The sequence below is a fragment of the Rhincodon typus genome, chromosome 1, assembly GCF_021869965.1.
Source record: "Rhincodon typus isolate 14 chromosome 1, sRhiTyp1.1, whole genome shotgun sequence".
Lineage (NCBI taxonomy): Eukaryota > Metazoa > Chordata > Chondrichthyes > Orectolobiformes > Rhincodontidae > Rhincodon > Rhincodon typus.
The window spans coordinates 164,222,707-164,240,160 of record NC_063332.1 but is presented as its reverse complement, the minus strand read 5'-3'; the positions used below and the strand labels follow the sequence as shown (position 1 = coordinate 164,240,160).

The 17,454-nt window shown below is 40.7% G+C and overlaps 1 protein-coding gene across 2 annotated transcripts in view; it reads right to left on the bottom strand.

The window, feature by feature from the left end:
* Positions 1 to 17,190, bottom strand: part of hgsnat (heparan-alpha-glucosaminide N-acetyltransferase) — a 38,528-nt gene extending 21,338 nt beyond the window's left edge. For both annotated transcript variants that reach the window (XM_020533951.2, XM_048602532.1), the window contains exons 1-7: positions 16,887 to 17,190; positions 12,430 to 12,542; positions 11,093 to 11,226; positions 8,150 to 8,277; positions 7,713 to 7,782; positions 2,429 to 2,498; positions 1,762 to 1,868 (exon numbers count right to left, since the gene is read on the bottom strand). In XM_020533951.2, the coding sequence (XP_020389540.2) occupies positions 1,762 to 1,868; positions 2,429 to 2,498; positions 7,713 to 7,782; positions 8,150 to 8,277; positions 11,093 to 11,226; positions 12,430 to 12,542; positions 16,887 to 17,139 (875 nt within the window). In that variant the 5' untranslated portion in view covers positions 17,140 to 17,190. The remainder of the gene's footprint in view (positions 1 to 1,761; positions 1,869 to 2,428; positions 2,499 to 7,712; positions 7,783 to 8,149; positions 8,278 to 11,092; positions 11,227 to 12,429; positions 12,543 to 16,886) is intronic.
* Between the last annotated feature and the right edge of the window lie 264 nt (positions 17,191 to 17,454).

The window sequence follows — 17,454 nt, the reverse complement described above, 5'->3', positions numbered from 1 at the left end:
TCCATTTCTGAAGAAGGGTGTAGGCCCGAAACGTCAGCCTTCCTGCTCCTCCGATGCTGCTTGGCCTGCTGTGTTCATCCAGCTCCACACCTTGTTATTAGGGATCATCAGCATGGTTTTTGTGAGGAAAATCCTGTCTCACAAACTTGATTGAGTTTTTTTTTTGAGGAAGTTATCAAAAAGATTGATGGCAGAGCAGTAGACATGTTTATTTGGATTTTACTCAAGCCTTTGACAAGATTCCGCTAATTAGTAAACGTGGGATATAGGGTGAGATTGCAAACTGGATATGTAATTGGTTTAATGGCAGGAGACAGAATAATGGTGGAGGGTTGCTTTTCGGACTGGTGGTCTGTGACCAGAGGTGTTCAGTAGGGATGGGTTCTGGGTCCTCTTGTTTGTCACTGATATAAATGTCTTGGATGAGAATATAGTAGGCATGGTTAGTAAGTCTGCAGACAACACCAAAAGTGGTGGCACAGTACACAGTGAAGGTGGTTTTTGGAGATTACAAAGGGATCTTGATCAAATGGGTCAATGGGCTGAAAAATGGCACATGGAGTTCAATCTGGATAAATGCAAGGTATTGCATTTTGATACAACAAAGGGTAGGGCATATACAAGTAATGGTAGGGCCTTGTGTAGTGTTGTAGAATAGGAGGACCTCAGGGTATAGGCTCATAATTCTTTGAATTTCGCATCACATACTGACTGTGTGGTTGAAAAGGCTTTTGGCATGCTTGCCTTCATTGCTCAGTCCTGAGTGTGGGAGTCGGGAAGTCATGTTGAGGCTGTACAGGATATTGGTGAGGCCTCTTCTGGAATACTATGTCCAGTCCTGGTCACCTCATCCTACGAAGGATACGATCAAGCTGGAGGACTCAGAAGAGATTTAGCACAATGTTGCCAGGTATGAAAGGTTTGAGTTATGAAGAAAGGCTGGTTAGGCTGCGACTTTATTCACTGGAGCATAGGAGGTTGAGAGGTGACCTAATAGAAGTTTATAAAATAACAAGGAGGCATAGAGAGAGTTAATTTTTTTTTCTCTGAGGGGTCCCAACCCAAAATGTCAACTTTCCTACTCCTGATGCTGCCTGGCCTGCTCCACAGCGTTCTCTCTAGATAGATAGGATGGGGGATTTCAAGACTAGAGGCCACATCTTTAAGGGAATAGGAGAGAGATTTAAAAAATAGACTGAGGCAATTTTTTTTTTAAAAAAACACCGAAGATGGTTCGCACATGGAATGAACTTTGAGGAAGTAGGAAATATGGGTACAATTACAACATTTAAAAGACATTTGGATAGATACAGGAATAGAAAAGGTTTGGAGGGATATGGGCCAAACGCAGGCAGGTGGGATTAGTTTGGGATTACATTCAGCATGGACTGGTTGGACCAAAGGGTCTGTTTCTGTGCTGTATGACTATGACTTTATAACAGGAAGTGGCAGGGAATCAGGAAGTGAGAAAACCCTGGACAGGGCCCCGATTCCCAGAGACCAAAAAAAAAAAATTTCAAAATAATATGAAACAGCAACAGCAGTGCATTCAGAAATAACACAGATACTGCACACCAAGATTAATGAGCCTCTGGTGGGGACACCCTCCTACAAAATCAATTAGGCAGAGAAAATATGAGTTGTCTTTAATGTCTTTGTTTCATTACAAGAATTGCTCAATTCTAACAGCTAGAGGAGTTGGCAGGCATACAATAACAGCAAGGGCTTTGAAAGAACCCAAAAATCAAAAAAAAAAGTTACCCTCGAAAAGTATCCAGTGAACGAAGTCGGTAGGACCCCGGATTGCGTCCTGGCACCATATTACCATGAGGTGCATTGTCCGTTACACGGTTTGTTGATCCCAACTCCTTTTGAAGCAAGCCACAAACATTTTAGATTTTTAAAAGAGAGATGCTCTAATCAAATTGTAGCAAAAGCTTAAAGAGGAAGAGGAAATAAAAAAAAGTTTCCACGAACGGATACTGGTTATCAAACAAAAGTTAAAGAAACATACTTTCCTCCCGCCAAAAATTAAGGTTAGGCTCTCATATTTCCTTCCCGGGCTGAAATGCTTGCGTCTCTCCGGTCTTTCCTCATTATCCAGAGCCCCAACTCTGGGATAAGCCTTACGGCCCTTCTCCGCACTACATCCAGAGTTTGAACATTTCCTTTGTATCTTAGCAATCAGAGCACGACTGGTGATGGGGTCTGACCAGCACAGTTTAACGTCAACCTCCTCTTGACTAGTACCTTACTTGTGGTTCAACATTCTAGTTGCGTGGTTGAGCACTGGTTAGGTAGTCTACTAAGATAGTAGATCTCAAATCTGCATCCTCAGCTAGTCTAAGGATCCATGTAGTAAACGTTGCCCATTTTTCTTACTCATATGCATTTGAAACAATTAATTCTGATGTGGTTTGTTACTTACAGAATTAATTAGCCGTTCCATCTCAACCCGATACGAAAGGCTGGACATCAGGTTTCTGACAGAATTAAGCCTGGAGCAAGAAACAAGATTTTTGATTAAAAGACCATTTGGTCCATTCAAATCTCCTCTACCTCTCCACCTTATCTTGAAGGTATTCATTCCTTGGTTGCATCCTACAGCCAACAATCACAATTGACAATTTTCCAAAATAATCAATTTTCAACGTGAAAGTCTGGATAACATCAAGCTATTCGATCATAGGACGGTCGAACCCATCACAGGGGAGCTCCTGGTTGACTTTTACCCTACGCTCAAACATATATGTTTTTAAAATCTTGTCTTGAGATGTGGCAGCATTTACAGTCACAGTAATACAGCATGGAAACAGGCCCTTTAGCCCAAACTGGTCCATGCTGACTACAGTCTCCACTCCACTAGTTCCAATTGCCCACATTTGGTCCATACCCCTCTAAACCTATCCCATCCATGTACCTATCCAAATTTTTTTTTTTTTTTTATTAAAAAAAAAGGTATTACTATTGTACCTGCCTCAATCTCTTTCTCTGGCAGCTCATTTCATATACGCACCATTGTGTGAAGACGTTACCCCTTAGGTCCTCCTTAAATCTTCCCCCTCTACATATGTCCTCTAGTTTTCAAATTCCCCATCCCTGGGAAAAAGACTATATGCATTCATCCTATCTATGCCCCTCATGATTTTATACACCCCGACAGGATCAACCCTCATTCCCCCTACATTCCAATAAATGAAGTCCTATCCTGGCCAACCTCTCCCTATAACTCAGGCCTACTAGTCCTGGCAACATCCTTGTAAATCCTCTTTGCGTGCTTTCTAATTTAACTATGTCTTTCCTATAACTGTGTGACCAAAGCTGTACATAATACTCCAAGTGCAGACTCACCAACAACTTATACAACTGTAACATAACATCCCAATTCCTATACTCTGTCTCGACCAATCAAGGCCAGCATGCTAATTGCCTTCTTCACCACCCTGTCTACCTGTGACGCCACTTTCAACGAACTATGTACTTGTACTCCTGGTCCCGCTGTTCCATAAACTCAACAGGACTTTATCACCTACTGTGTAAATCCTACCTTGGTTTGACTTTCCAAAGTGCAACACATCACACTTAGCCTGTATTGAATTACATTCGCCAATCCTTAGCCCACTACCCGATCTGATCAAGATCCCTCAAATTTTTGATAACGTTCCTCAACAATACTTCCTAATTTTGTATCAACCACAAACTTACTAATCATACCTTATACAGTCACATCCAGGTCACTTATGTAAATAACAAGTAAATTATTGCCCAACTTGACTCAAAGGGGTAGAGACGAGAGGTCTTCTAATGCGGCACTCTATGGGATGAAGTGACACCCATAGTGCTGTGAGAAAGAGTGTGGCAGGATTCTGACTGAATTAAATTGAAGGAACAGTGATACAGTACCAAGTCAGGATGCCCCGTGGCTTGGAAGGAAAACTGAAGGTGTTGTTACAACAAAACAAAGAACAGCAGATGCTGGAGACCTGAAACAGAAATTGCTGGAAAAACTCAGGTCTTGCAGCATCCGTGGAGAGAAAGCAGAATAATGCAGTGAGACCAAGGCAAAAGTTGGCACGGAAACAGTGGCATGTTGAAGCGACAAGAAATTGGAAACTTGGTCACTTTTACAAACAAAATGTAGGTATTCTGCAGGGTGGTCATACAGCCTATATTTAATCTCCCCAGTGTACAGGGGAAGAGGAGACCACTTCAAGAACAGCAAATAGTTATTGTAACCTCCTGGCTGCTAAAACACAGATTGCCAACTTGGCTGAACAGCAAGGGGTGAGGGGTAAGTTAGCCAAATGAAAAATCAAGTCACAAAACCCACGCACCAGACAGTGCGAACACCAGCCAGGTGCTAATGGCATTAGCATAATGTAAAGGCAACAGTTATCTCCGCACAGGCACCCACAACAGCTTATCCACTAAACAAAAGACAGCCCCAAACAGAAAGGCACCGGGTCCTGCTACACAAAGAAATTGATAATGGCATGCCATCTAAATGATTAACTCATGTTTCAAACTATCTCCCCGATTGTCCAGGACTAAAGAAAGTTCCAGAAATCCAAAAGGTATGAAAACAGAGTTCACTGCAGATCCCTCTGTTCCAGCATGAGAAGAGGCAGCAACCAGCTGACCATCCAGAGAGGGAGAGGGGAAGAAAGCAGCTTCGCAGACCCAGAGCCAGAGCAACTGCATAAATCTACGTGACATTCGGGAAGTATAGTAATCTTAAGGGGCCAAATAGGTTTAGGGACAGTATGTTTAAGGATTAAAGATTATTGTAATTTTGTTCCTAATAAAGTGAGAATGTTTTGCTTTGGTACCGGCTTGTGCTCGTATTGATTTGACTGCTTTGGTATTGTGGGGCACCTGGGCAAATTCATTCATAACATTCTGGTCAGTTGTCTGCAACTTGTTTAAAGAGGAATGAGATGACACAGTAGACTAGACTGAATGAAGTAAGTGGCCTCTTCGCCTGAAAGGTATGTCTGGGGCCTCAGATGGTGAGGAGGAATGAGGTAAACATGCAGGTATTACACCTTCTGCGGTTATGTGGGAAAATGCTGTGGAAGTGTGAGGGGACGTTGGGAATAGTGAAAGAATGTACTGGAGTGTCGCGAAGGCAACAGTTCCTGTCGAATGCTGACAAGGGAGGGGAAGTGCATGTGTCTGATTGCGGCATCCTGTTAGTGGTGATGGAAATGGCAACTTACAGGTGGCTTGGAGGTGCTGTTGCTCCTGCTGCCTTGTCCTTCTAAACAAGACAGGTTGTAGGTTTTGAAGGAACTGTCAAAAGGGTCACCAGACCCAAAACGTTAACTGATTTTTTTTTCTTCGCAGATGCTGTCAGACCTGCTGAGCTTTTCCAGCAACTTCTGTTTTTGTTCCAGATTTACAGCATCTGCATTTCTTTCGGAGATCTCCGGAACTTTGACCTTGGGAATTCAGTAATGGTAATGCCATTGAATGGCATGGGGAGACGTTTAGATTCTAACTTGTTGGTGATGGTCAATATGCACCACACAAGTACCAGGAAATGACAGAGAATCTAACCATCTCACTATATATTCAACTGCACTATTACTGAAATTATAAAATGCAAAAAACAAGCTGCTCAGCTTATTTATTATCAGCGTTGAGCCTTCATGTCTCTGTAATTAGAACATGGCTGATCTATAAAGTTTCCTTTGTCCCATCTCCCTTAATTTTTAATAAGCTTAAGATAATAATTTTAAAATTGCAATTTATCTAACATCAACTACAGCTGCAGAACAATTTCTAAACTTCTACCACTCTTGCTTACCTCTACCAACTTTAACTTCCGATTTGTCACTTTTTTTATCCTCTTCATTTTAATTAAGAGCAAGTAATTTCTCCCAAACTACATTGTCAGTTCCCCTCAAACTTATTCTTTAGCCTTCTAGGTGCCAGGGAATACAAACACAGTTGTTTCTTCGCTCCTTGTAACTTAAAACTTGCAATCCCAGCATTATTCTAATAAACCAAGATTATACTTCAAAAGGTGTGGTGCGCAGAACAGCTCAGTTCTTCAGGTGTGTCTAACTAGGGTTTTGTATAGATGAAACAATTTCTAACACCCTTGTATTCTTTTTCTAGATAGATACGGCAGTATTCCACTAACCTTTTTTGATTATTCTCTGCACATGTTCATTTTAATGTTGTGCTTGCAGCCTGCCTTCTCCCAAGTCTCCTTCAATCTTTACTGTTTGTAGCTCTGCACCATTTAAAAAGAACTGTTCTAACCTCATTTGATCCAAAGTTGATGGTCTGATGAATCTACAGTGAAATTTGTTTCCAGCAGTTTTTCGCCACTTGTTTGGCCTTTAAATGTCTCTTTACTCATACGTTCATATCTGTATCATCAATCTTTACATCACACACCTAACAGTCTTATTCTCAAGCTTCATTGACCCACCTTTCCTTCAACATTTACGAAGCACTCTTAAAAATATGCAATCACCATTTCAATCACTAAATCTAGCAGCATACTTCACTGCATTCTGTGCACAAAGCAAACTGGGGAAATTGATTTCAACTTAAACAAATGAGGGCATCCACTTTAGAACTAAGGAAGATGCAAGAGGGTTCTTTTTAACTGGGGCAAAAAAAAGTTGTGACATTGCGCAATGTCAATGTCACAACTTCTACATGTACCTATATCCCCTTGTTCTAGTCCCTTCACTCACCGTGTACATGCTACTGCCTCATTTCTTCAGAATTTTAAGTATAGCTACAAGTTACCCTCAAATCTCCTGCTCTGTTCTCAAATGTCAAACATGAGGTGCTTGGACATTGAGAAAGGGCTGAAACTCTGAATAGTGTCCAGACTGGGAAGATTTACTGTAACAAGTTGGATGAGAGGATTTAGTTATGATGGAAAATCTAGGAAAATTGGGGCTTTTTTTAAAAAATTAGGCCAGTGTTTAAAAGGATTTCCAACAGAGGAATCTAAAATTATGCAATTTTGATGAGGTAGAATCATTACTCAGCAGGTAACAAGGGCATAAATAATCAATAATTATGCCAAGATTGTCAGGAAATGGGTCATTGGGACCAATGCTGGAAGTAGAATCCATTGAACTTTTGAACATTTACTGGAAATAATGAATTTTAAAGAGTTTAGAAAACAAGCATCAAAGTGATGTAGCAGGTTCCTTCTCAGCTTTTGGCCTGATGATTATGCAACTCTGCCCTCTCTAGGGACACCAAGATCAATTGCTGATGCTTGTCAATATTCTGCAAGAATTCCGTACACTCTTCCACCATTCCCATCATCCCCTCTCACAGCACCTTCCCACATAACTGCAGAAGATATAATACTTGCGCGTTTACCTAATCCCTCCTCACCATCCAAAGCCCCAAAACATATCTTCCAGGTAAAGCAACGATTTACTCCATTCAATCTAGTCTCCTGTATTTGCTGTTCATGATGTGGGTCTCCTCTACGATAGAGAGGCAAAACGCAGGCTGTGTGACTGCTCCGCACAACATCTACATCGACTGTAAAAGTGACCGAGTTTCCAATTACTTGTCACTTACCTCCTATCCCACTATGCCTGTCCATCAAAAATGGAGGATGGATGGTGGACTGACCAGCAGCCTAACCCTATCCACATGGTTTTATCAAGGAGTGGTTTAAAACTGTAATTTAATTGATACTGTAAATCGTGTGTTATGGCACTTACCCCATTATTAACTGTGCTAAACACATCAAAACGGCTAATCCACCATAGGCAAGGAATGCATATAAAATAGCTGCAGAGAAAGATGAAAATATTTTTAAAATTTTGAGATAGTAAAGCATTATGCAAGATTTCAAAACTAAAATAGGAGAAAATAATCCAGAAAACTAACAAAATTAGCCAGAATTTGCAAATACAAACCACAGCCAGTGCTTCTATCCAATACTACTTAGATTATCAGTTTGAGATATACATCATAGACACAGCACAGATAAGGCTTGCAATGATAATTTATTCCACCTCATGAGAAATGGAAACATTTTGCTGTATCACTTAGGGACAGTGATAAAATGGTTACTGATCTTTTTCAACTTCTTAGAACATTATCCTTTTGACTCTGAACAGGTCAAATTGCAGCAGCTCTTCACAAGTATACATACGAAGCTTGTTGCTAATGGATTCTTGGTCAATGATGATTTTACAGTTGACTGGTCCACTCGCATTACTCAGGTTTGCCTTGGTCACCCATAAAGAATAATGTCCAAATTCACCAAAGGTTTCATGCACCCTGCAAGAAACAAAAATAGAAGGTTTACAGCAAGGAGAACTGAAGACAGAAACTTTTTAGGCACTCCATCGAAACAATTAAATCATAACCTTAATTATTTGGATTTATTTTGGATTTAATTGGTGCACATTATTCATGGGATGTAGCTTTAGATGCCGTCCACTCATTGGTTTAGAAATTCCAAAGAGCAGACCAGAGGCTTTTCCCAAGAGACACAAAGCAAGTCAGATTTCAGAGATAAAACAGAATACTGCAAATATTTAGCATGTGGAGACACGAACAAAGAATGTTTCAGGACCATTCTACTCAATGACTTCACATAAGGCATCCTTCTCATCACAGGAATCAACCTGGTAAACGTTAATGAATCTCAATGAAAAATATATTCGTAATTAGGTATGATGGCATAAAATTGTACAGAATACTGCAAATGGTTTCACCAAACCCCTATATAATTGCAACAAGATTACACTGACTCTGCCTAATTAGTGGTTTTTCAAGTTCTTTGTTACCACATCCTTAAAATAGATTAGAGTTTCTCTCTTTATGACTGATGCTTGGCTAAGTGTTCAATGGCTCCCCTTTTCAATTTCCATTCTGTTCAATAGCAGAGTTACATCTACTACCTTCCAAAAATATGGAGGCTGCTCTAGGATTTAGGAAATTCTGTAAGATAAAAGTCAATGCGACTCCTAATTCTGTAATCATCTCTGAAAACCCTAAAGGTGTAGGTCATCAGGTCCAGGGGATTTGTTGGTTATTAGTCTCATGAAACGTCTTCAGGACTTTTCAATTAAAAACTAATATTAATTACTTCCAGCTTCTCACTCTCTTCAAGCCCTGCTTCTCCACAATTTTTAGTAATTTTTCACCTCTACTGTCACAACAAACAAATATTTAATGTTCACCAGTTTCTTGCTCTCTATAATGTCACCATCTCTGCCTCTAAGGTGCTCACATTTACCTCTAAAATACTCTCCCTTTAAACACCTTTGCAAAATCTCTCATTGTTTTTATACATTTAGCTAGTTTACTTTTCTTTTCCCCCCCTCAAATTGAGTCATTCCTTGCTGATTTTAACATCCACCTCACACTCAAACCTGCTACTCATTTGGCAACATTCATTGTATTAGATTAAAAGAAGAGATTTACAATGTTTAACTTCTCTAGCTAGCCAGGCTGTCCCATGTTTCCATTTGCTTTTAATTCTTAAAGCATTTTTAATTGACTGTTTAAATTTATAATCCCAGTTTCAGGTTTTATCACACTTAATATGACACTCCATATTATGGTCCTGTACAAGATTACAATTTACCTACTTTCATTAACAAGTGTATATAGCATCTTTCTTGGTTGCAGGACTTCCTAAAGTGCTTTAAGCCAAAGAAGTACTTCTAATCTGAAATAGTGGTACAGTAGAAAATAGCAGACAATTTACACACAAAACACCGACAAACAGCAATTTCTTTTTGTAATGTTAACCGAGGGATAGATTTAATTTAATAAATAACCTAATGCCTAGTTGTTTCCTCAGTAGGATTTCTCAATGTATTTTATAAGCTTACCCTCCAAGTTACTTTTGCAATTTGGTTTGGCCAGTGAACAAGATTAAAATCGTAAACTTCAAAATGAAAACATTATTACAATTATTATTGCGGTATATGCCCCTCTAACTTTCCCTGTCCAACACGATGGTCACTATTTACAAGTTTATAACCTATTCTTGCAAGTACTTCTGGACCTTTCCTACTTTCTAACTCTATCCAGACTGATTCTGCATTCCGACATTCTGGGCTGAGCATTCTTAGTACCTTTGCCACACCATGTTCAGCTGAGCCACGTCATTTCCTAGTTTGCCCTTCTTTTCTAAAGTCCAGCATCCTTGAATATTTAGTTCTGAACCTTAGTCATCCTGTGACAACATCTCACTAATGCCCATTTATTCAAACCCCTCTGTTCATTATTTCACTTATGTTACAAAAACAATAAGCATTCAAATATAGTGCTTTATGTTACATTTTTACAATTTTTCCTGTATGTGGCCTTAGCTGCTATGCCTTAATACAATCAGGCAGATCTAACCACTGACAAGTCAATGCAGCACAGCAATTCATCCACATTATTAGTCATTGTTTCAAGACAGTGGACTTAATCCAGTTTAAATGCAGTTTCTTTCAGTAGAACAGTTTCTCGAATTCTAGTGCTAGTACCCCATGAACTGAAATCCCAACCTCCACTCTGTCAGTTAGATATTTCAAATGTTTAATTTACACTTGAGCTTAAACTCCATCAGCAAATCATCACACCTACTTCTACCTAGGGCATTCGTTTCTACATAGAAAACTAGATCCTTCACTTCTAACTACAAGATACCTTTAAAGCTGGGCTTTAGGACTCTTGAGAATAGAGAACACTATCTACCCCTTCTTGAATGTTTTACCTCCAACATATTCTTTTCTACAGCCACTGAGTTGACTCCTGTACCAGCGACATTGTTTTACTGCCCCATCCTCTCTGCAATCTATATTCTCACCTCCAATGATAACATGCAACACATCAGAGGTTGATTCCTCCACCACTGTACCTGTGGCTCCTTTATCTATGAAGTCACATCTTCTCTTGTCCCCGATTAATAACCAAATCAAAGGATTGTGACTGCTGCCTGAATCAAAATGTCCAGCTGACTCTCCGTATTAACCACGTCACGCAGCAGATGCTCGCGCTCTCTTGGGAAATGTACGAGGTAGCACAGAATTTCTCCAAATGCACATACTTTCAATTGCAGTAGCAACAATGAGGAAATATATCCACTAACCTGCACACTTCCTTATCGACACTACTGTTCACCTGTAATGTTACTGGATATTTTGTGTCAATGGCAAATGTTGAATTCTTAGGGTGCCCTATATGTTTTTCTGCAGGTACATTTCCAAGTTCCTGGTACAGACACTGAGAAAAATCAGATACACAGAAAAGAAAGACAGTTAAATAAACAAAATCAGCTTTACATTTAACCTTACTATTTAGCTTTACAGTGTTTTCGAACTAGTGTGCAGACCTTAAAACAAGTGGTTAAAAACTGTTTATCCTGACTGGAAATTCAGTGACTGGTGCACCAAAATCAACCTAACCAGCGCAAAGACAAATTACAAACAATCTCTGCCTGAAGCAATTTGTGCTTCAGTTTGCCGTGTGATCTATTAATTAACGTATAATTTAATTCACCCAAATCAGGCACCACCCAGAAAACTGGTCTCACCCCCAGGTGGAAAATGCAAGATTGGAACCATTCAGCTAGCCTGGGAACACATCTCATGTTGAACACACATGGAAGAAAATACATGCAAAACTCATTTGCATTACAATTATTTACAAAGCCAAAACAGGTCATTTAGCGACCAGGTCCACGCCAATGTTTATGATCCATATGAGCATCCACCCACCCTTCATCTATTCCAATCAATACTTCCTTCTATTCCTTTCTCCCTCTGTTTGTGTCTGTGTCAAAAAACATGATTCACTACCAAAATGATTCGTTCATAGCAATGAAGGTATTTAATGGTTCAGTTTAATGAAGTAACTTTCAACAATTTAAAAATCAGGTTGCTCTCATTGACCACACTTCATAAAATGCTTATTTTCAGTAATAAATTTATTCTCGGCTCTGTTGATAAAATTGAACCAGGTTAGCACTCCAAAATACATCAAGGTATACTTTCATGGAAGAGGAGAAACATTGTTATATGCTACATTGAAATGCTATTACTTCTTTGTGAATAATTTTATTCTGAATTTGAAACACAACCTAACCAGAGCAACTTTCAATGAATTTGTGCCCAATATCCAGAGAAAGAAGATGCAACATATAAAAGATATGTACACAAATATCTTTATTGCACCTATATTATGTAAAGAGCAGCTGTCAAACAGAATCGATCACAAGCAGTTAGGATTTGTTTTCCCATTAAGAGTGTCCTCTCTCAATGCTGCATCAATAATGGATAGAGAACATTGTTCAGGTTTTGCAATTGATACTTCTTTTCTACTTCTGCCCTAGTTCCAATTGCACCATGCTGAGCATGGAAGACACACTCTGGCACCTACACTGGTGACAAAACACAACTTTGTTGACCTGCACTACTTCAAACCCACCTGATAGCAGTGATCTGATAGCCAGGAGACTACCAGGCCTTCATGAAGCTCATTATAAACTTTTAAAATTGCTTGATCCATCTCAAGTTTTAGTGGTCTCCTTTCCGGCAATTCTGTTGTGAAACAAAAAAAAAAGCACAAGTGCTTAAAATCTTTATCCATTAACGGGATGAGGACATCACTGTCCATCCAGCATTTACTGTCCATCCTTAATTGCCCAGGAGGCAGTTCAGAGTCAATCAGGAACAAAAACAAAGTTGCTGGAAAAGCTCAGCAGGTCTGGCAGCATCTGTGGAGGAGAAAACAGAGTTAACGTTTCGGGTCCGGTGACCCTTCCTCAGAACTGCATCAGAGTCAATCACATTGCTGTGGGTCTGGAGTCACACGTAGATCAGACCAGGTAAGGATGGCAGTTTCTTTCCCTAAGAGAACATTAGTCAACTAGGTGGGTTTTTTTGACAATCAGCAATGGATTCACGGTCATTAGATCCTTAATTCCAGATATTTATTGAATTCAAATTCCACTATCTGCCGTGGCGGGATTCGAACCTGGGTCCCCAGAACGTTACCTGGGTCTCTGGATTAACAGTCCAACGATAATACTACTAGGCCATTGCCTCCCCAATAAGCAATAAATCTCAACTTCTGTCAGCCCTCTTTTCTTCTGGCACAGTTTTGATTGGTACATTCTAATTAATTGTAAGGGTCTCAGGATACTGAGAACAGTTCAGATTTTTTAAGAAAACATACGGAATGGACAATACAAGTTCATCATATTGGCTCTTGGCAGATATTTCAACAATTTAACAGCAGCCAGATCAGAAGCTGCAGATCAGATTCTTGTACCACAGTCTCAGTTCACTTGCCCATCTTCTCTGCGATCTTTACTCTTCCAGCAAGTTAGCAATATTTGCATCATCTAACTTCAGTTTAGCTTAATCAACCGCTAAGTGGTTACAATGAGACATGTTAGCCACATACATTCATTTTAGTACAAAGCACCCTAGTTATTAGATAGTGGTAGATACACAGTAAATCTACACAGAAAACAAACCACTCAAAAAAAATCTACTTTTTCATCTATTTGTTTTACAAAGCATAAGTAAAAGATCCAGTGCAATAGATTGCAACCATATGCCCAAAACTCATGTCTAATTATTTAATATGTTAAATCAGAAATATAATTAAATAGGTTCCTAATCAGACTCATGGGGTTAATATACTGGGCAGTTAATGTACTGGATGGCATCACCTTTCAAAGTGCCCTCAAGATAACACTCAAAGACTTGCTTCCTAAAGCAAAATAAACCCATGTGCAAGGTTCTCACATCACTTCACACCAGGTGAAACAGAAGCTGCTTCACATTGATGCCAACAGTGATTCTAATCCTAAAAAGTTGCCAGTACAAGCTTTTCCTTTCTTTTGAATTACGAGCAACTCGCTATTATCAGATTTCACTCTAGATGAGTGAAAGAAGTATTTACATAAGCAATATCCAGCGACCTTTGGATTATGAATCTGATTCTATTAACAAAACCCCATGACTCTGACTCCAGGACTTTGGATTGACAGGGTGACTTTGATATATATTGTGCTGTAAGTCGCATGATATTATGAACCATTATCCTCCCATGTATCTTTTTAAAAATCCAGTCAGAGGCATGGGAGATGAGCAATTAAAATATTTAAGTCTGAGTAAGACATTTTTATGTGACAAGAGTTAAAGGGTTATGAAGGACAGACAAGGAAGTAGACTCAAGCTCCAATCAGATCAGAATTCTTATTAAACAGTAAAGCAGACTTCACAAGCAAAAACATTTTGCACCCATTGAAGCATCTTCTGAGGTAAAGTTACTGCTATACTTAGAAAGTGAGACAGCAAATTCATGTACAGAAAGCTCCCACAAACAGCAATGCACTGATCAGATAATCTGCTTTAATGATTTTAATTGAGGGATTAATACTGATGAGGATTGAGGGGATAACTCCTGTGCTCTTCATCAAACTAGTTGTGGGTTATTTTTAAGTTCCACCTTAGAAAGCACTCCAAGCTCTAGTTTAACAACTCATCCAAAACTCAGCACAGCACAGGAATGGAAGACACATCATTGGTACTACAGCGGCCTCTGAGTTGCAACTAAACTATCACATAATTCAAAAACCAGAGTAATCTTTTGGCACAAGCTATTGCTTATAAACAGCCAAGTTCAAATATTAACTACAGCTTTAAGATGTTGCTGTGCAATTACAATTCCTTTTCCAATCGTATAACTTGAACAATACACTGTATAAAACATATCATGTTCAAGCATTGATCCTGCTCTAACAGCCCTTTTACTGGGGAATACAAAATTATTTTCCCTCACATATTAGGTAGAAGGTAAATAAAACATTATTGATTGTTAAATCAATCTTTTCCTTCAACTGTGGTAGAGGAAGTATGGTGTATCCCCATGTTCTTTATCCAGCATTTAACTCCACTCAATACTAACCAAGCTAAAGTGTTCCAACTAACAACCAAATCTTCAATTTAATTTCTACTTCACGGCAGCCAGTACAATTCCCAGTGCACTTATACAAATTTTAGAGGCATATTCCTCTCAATGTTGCATACTTTTTTGAGCAAGTCATCAATTTTTTAAAACTTCATTTACTGGCCCAGCAGTTATTGCCTATCCCTATTCGCTCTTAAGAAGGTTGCAAAAAGCTGCTTTTTTGAACTGCTCCACTACAATTAAATGCTTAATTCTGTTAAGGAGGAATTTCCAGGATTGTGACCCCACAACACTGAAGGAAGAGAGATATATTTCCAAGTCAAGATGGAGAGTGGCTTGGAAAGGAAGCTGCAGGTGCTGGTGTTCCCATATGTATGCTGTCTTTGTTCTTAAGGCTAATGGTCATGGGTTTGGAAGATGCTGTCTAAGGAACCTCGGCGAATTTCTACAGTGCACTTGGTAGATGGTGCTCCTGAACATTGGGAGTGGGCGTGGTACCAATCAAGTGGGCTGCTTTGTCCGAGATGGTGTCAAGCTTCTTGATTATTCTCAAGCTGCACATGAGAAGCAGTCTCATTTCTCCAGGTGCATTTAGATCTTATTAAAAAGATATTAGACTTCACTCTCTGACTGAAGGTTATATAGGCAGACAAACACAGTTACATTAAAAATTATTGTCCATCCAGGACATGATCGAAAGACAATTATTAAATGCTACGTGCAAGATTATCGTGACGATCCGCTAACACCACCACTACATCCCACCCAACTATTATATTGTAAACCTGGAAGCTAATTTAAACACAGCAAACCAATACAAATGGTCATGGAATAAACACCTAAATAATCTACACCAGCTGCTAATTGTAAGATATGTCAGCCCCAGTTCAGTGGATGAGACTCTTACATCGAAGTTAGAAAGTTCTTGATTCAACTCAATGGGAGAAATACACACATTAAAGAGCATCTCTCTTAAAACCCTCAATTAGCTCTTAAATTGAAAAGGAGAGATCTGGTCTATTTCCCCATTGCATGGACTTACTGTGCAAAAGTTTGTCGTCGTGTCCTACACTACAAGGGTAACTAAACATCAAAATATTTAACAGGTTGTAAAGCATTTTGGAACGCTGTTGGGGGAGGGGGGAATTCTGACAGGCACTCTATAAATAGAAGGCAAGGTGGAGGTGGCAGTAACAGTGTTAGTGAAGCTAGACTGGCAGCAATCTGGGAACATGGGTTCAAATCACACCACTGCAGATAGGGAAATGTGATTCCAACAAAATTCTGGAATGTACAGCTGATCTAATAGCAATCATGCAACCACTGTTGAATGTTATAAAAACCCATCTTGCTCACCAACACAGTTTAGGGAACATAATGTACCTCAAGGTCCAAAGTAAGGCAGTTGATTCTTAATGTCCTCTGGGGATATAGGGATCAGCAATAAATCTTCAGCTAGCCAGCAATGCCCCACCCCATGAGCTATGGGTTCTTTTAAAGTACGTTCTATCCAAATATCAGCCAGCACATTTACTCATATGCAGCAGGCCCTCAGATCTGAAAAAAAGCAGCGTACATTATTAACCTCACCCTCCACAAGCTCAACCAATAGCCAGATCCAACACAGTCTCACCTATAAGCCAATGCACAGACCTTCTAACACAGGACCCTGACTGCGCCCACCCAAGTGAGGAAAGAAACCCTTTCTGCCAATCTTCTCCTCACCCACCCAGTCTGGCAACAGCAGCCCTGTCCATCTCATCTCCCCCCCCCCCCCCCAAAAATACCCAGGAAAACCCCCCTTGCCCCCACCAACACCCGCCTTATCCCCCACTCCCCCAGCCGCAACAAGGCAGGCCCAGACACAAACACATCCCCGCAGTTCCTCACTGAACCTGGGAATGGACCTAACCCTCCTCCCCCACCCCCACCCCCGCGCCTCAGGGACCCTCCGGCCTCACCTTGCGACATGGCTCCCGGGAGTGTGAGGCCGCCCACCAGCAGCACCGCCAGAGCGGACAGCAGCACAGCGCCGAGGCCCAGCCTGACACTCAGGTCGCCCGGCTCCATCGGACCTCCTGCTCCTGCCGCTGAGGCTGAGGCTGAGGCTGAGGCTGAGGCTGCCCGGCTCTCCTGCTGCAGCTGTCTCCGCGCTGAGCTCCGGCCCGGTGGATCCAGCTCCCCTTCCCTCCTCTGCCGTACTCGGCGCTTCATCCACGGTGTCAGGCCCAGCTCCTCTTCACGGGATCGCTGAGGGGCGTAACAGTGGCAGGGGCCTTTGTGGGAGGGGCTTATGCCGATGGGCGGGGCTTATTTTGATAATAGACCGGTCTTAATGGGCGGGGCTGGTTGTGAAGGACTGTGATTGTCTCGATGGGCGGGATTTCTCTCGAAGCGCGGGCTTGTCTCGATAAATGAGCCGATCTTTATGGGCGGGGCTTGTGATGGGCAGAGGTTGTCTCAATGGGCGGAGCTTGTCCCACCAGAGGAGCTAGTCTTTATGGGCGGGACTTGTGATGGCGGGGCTGA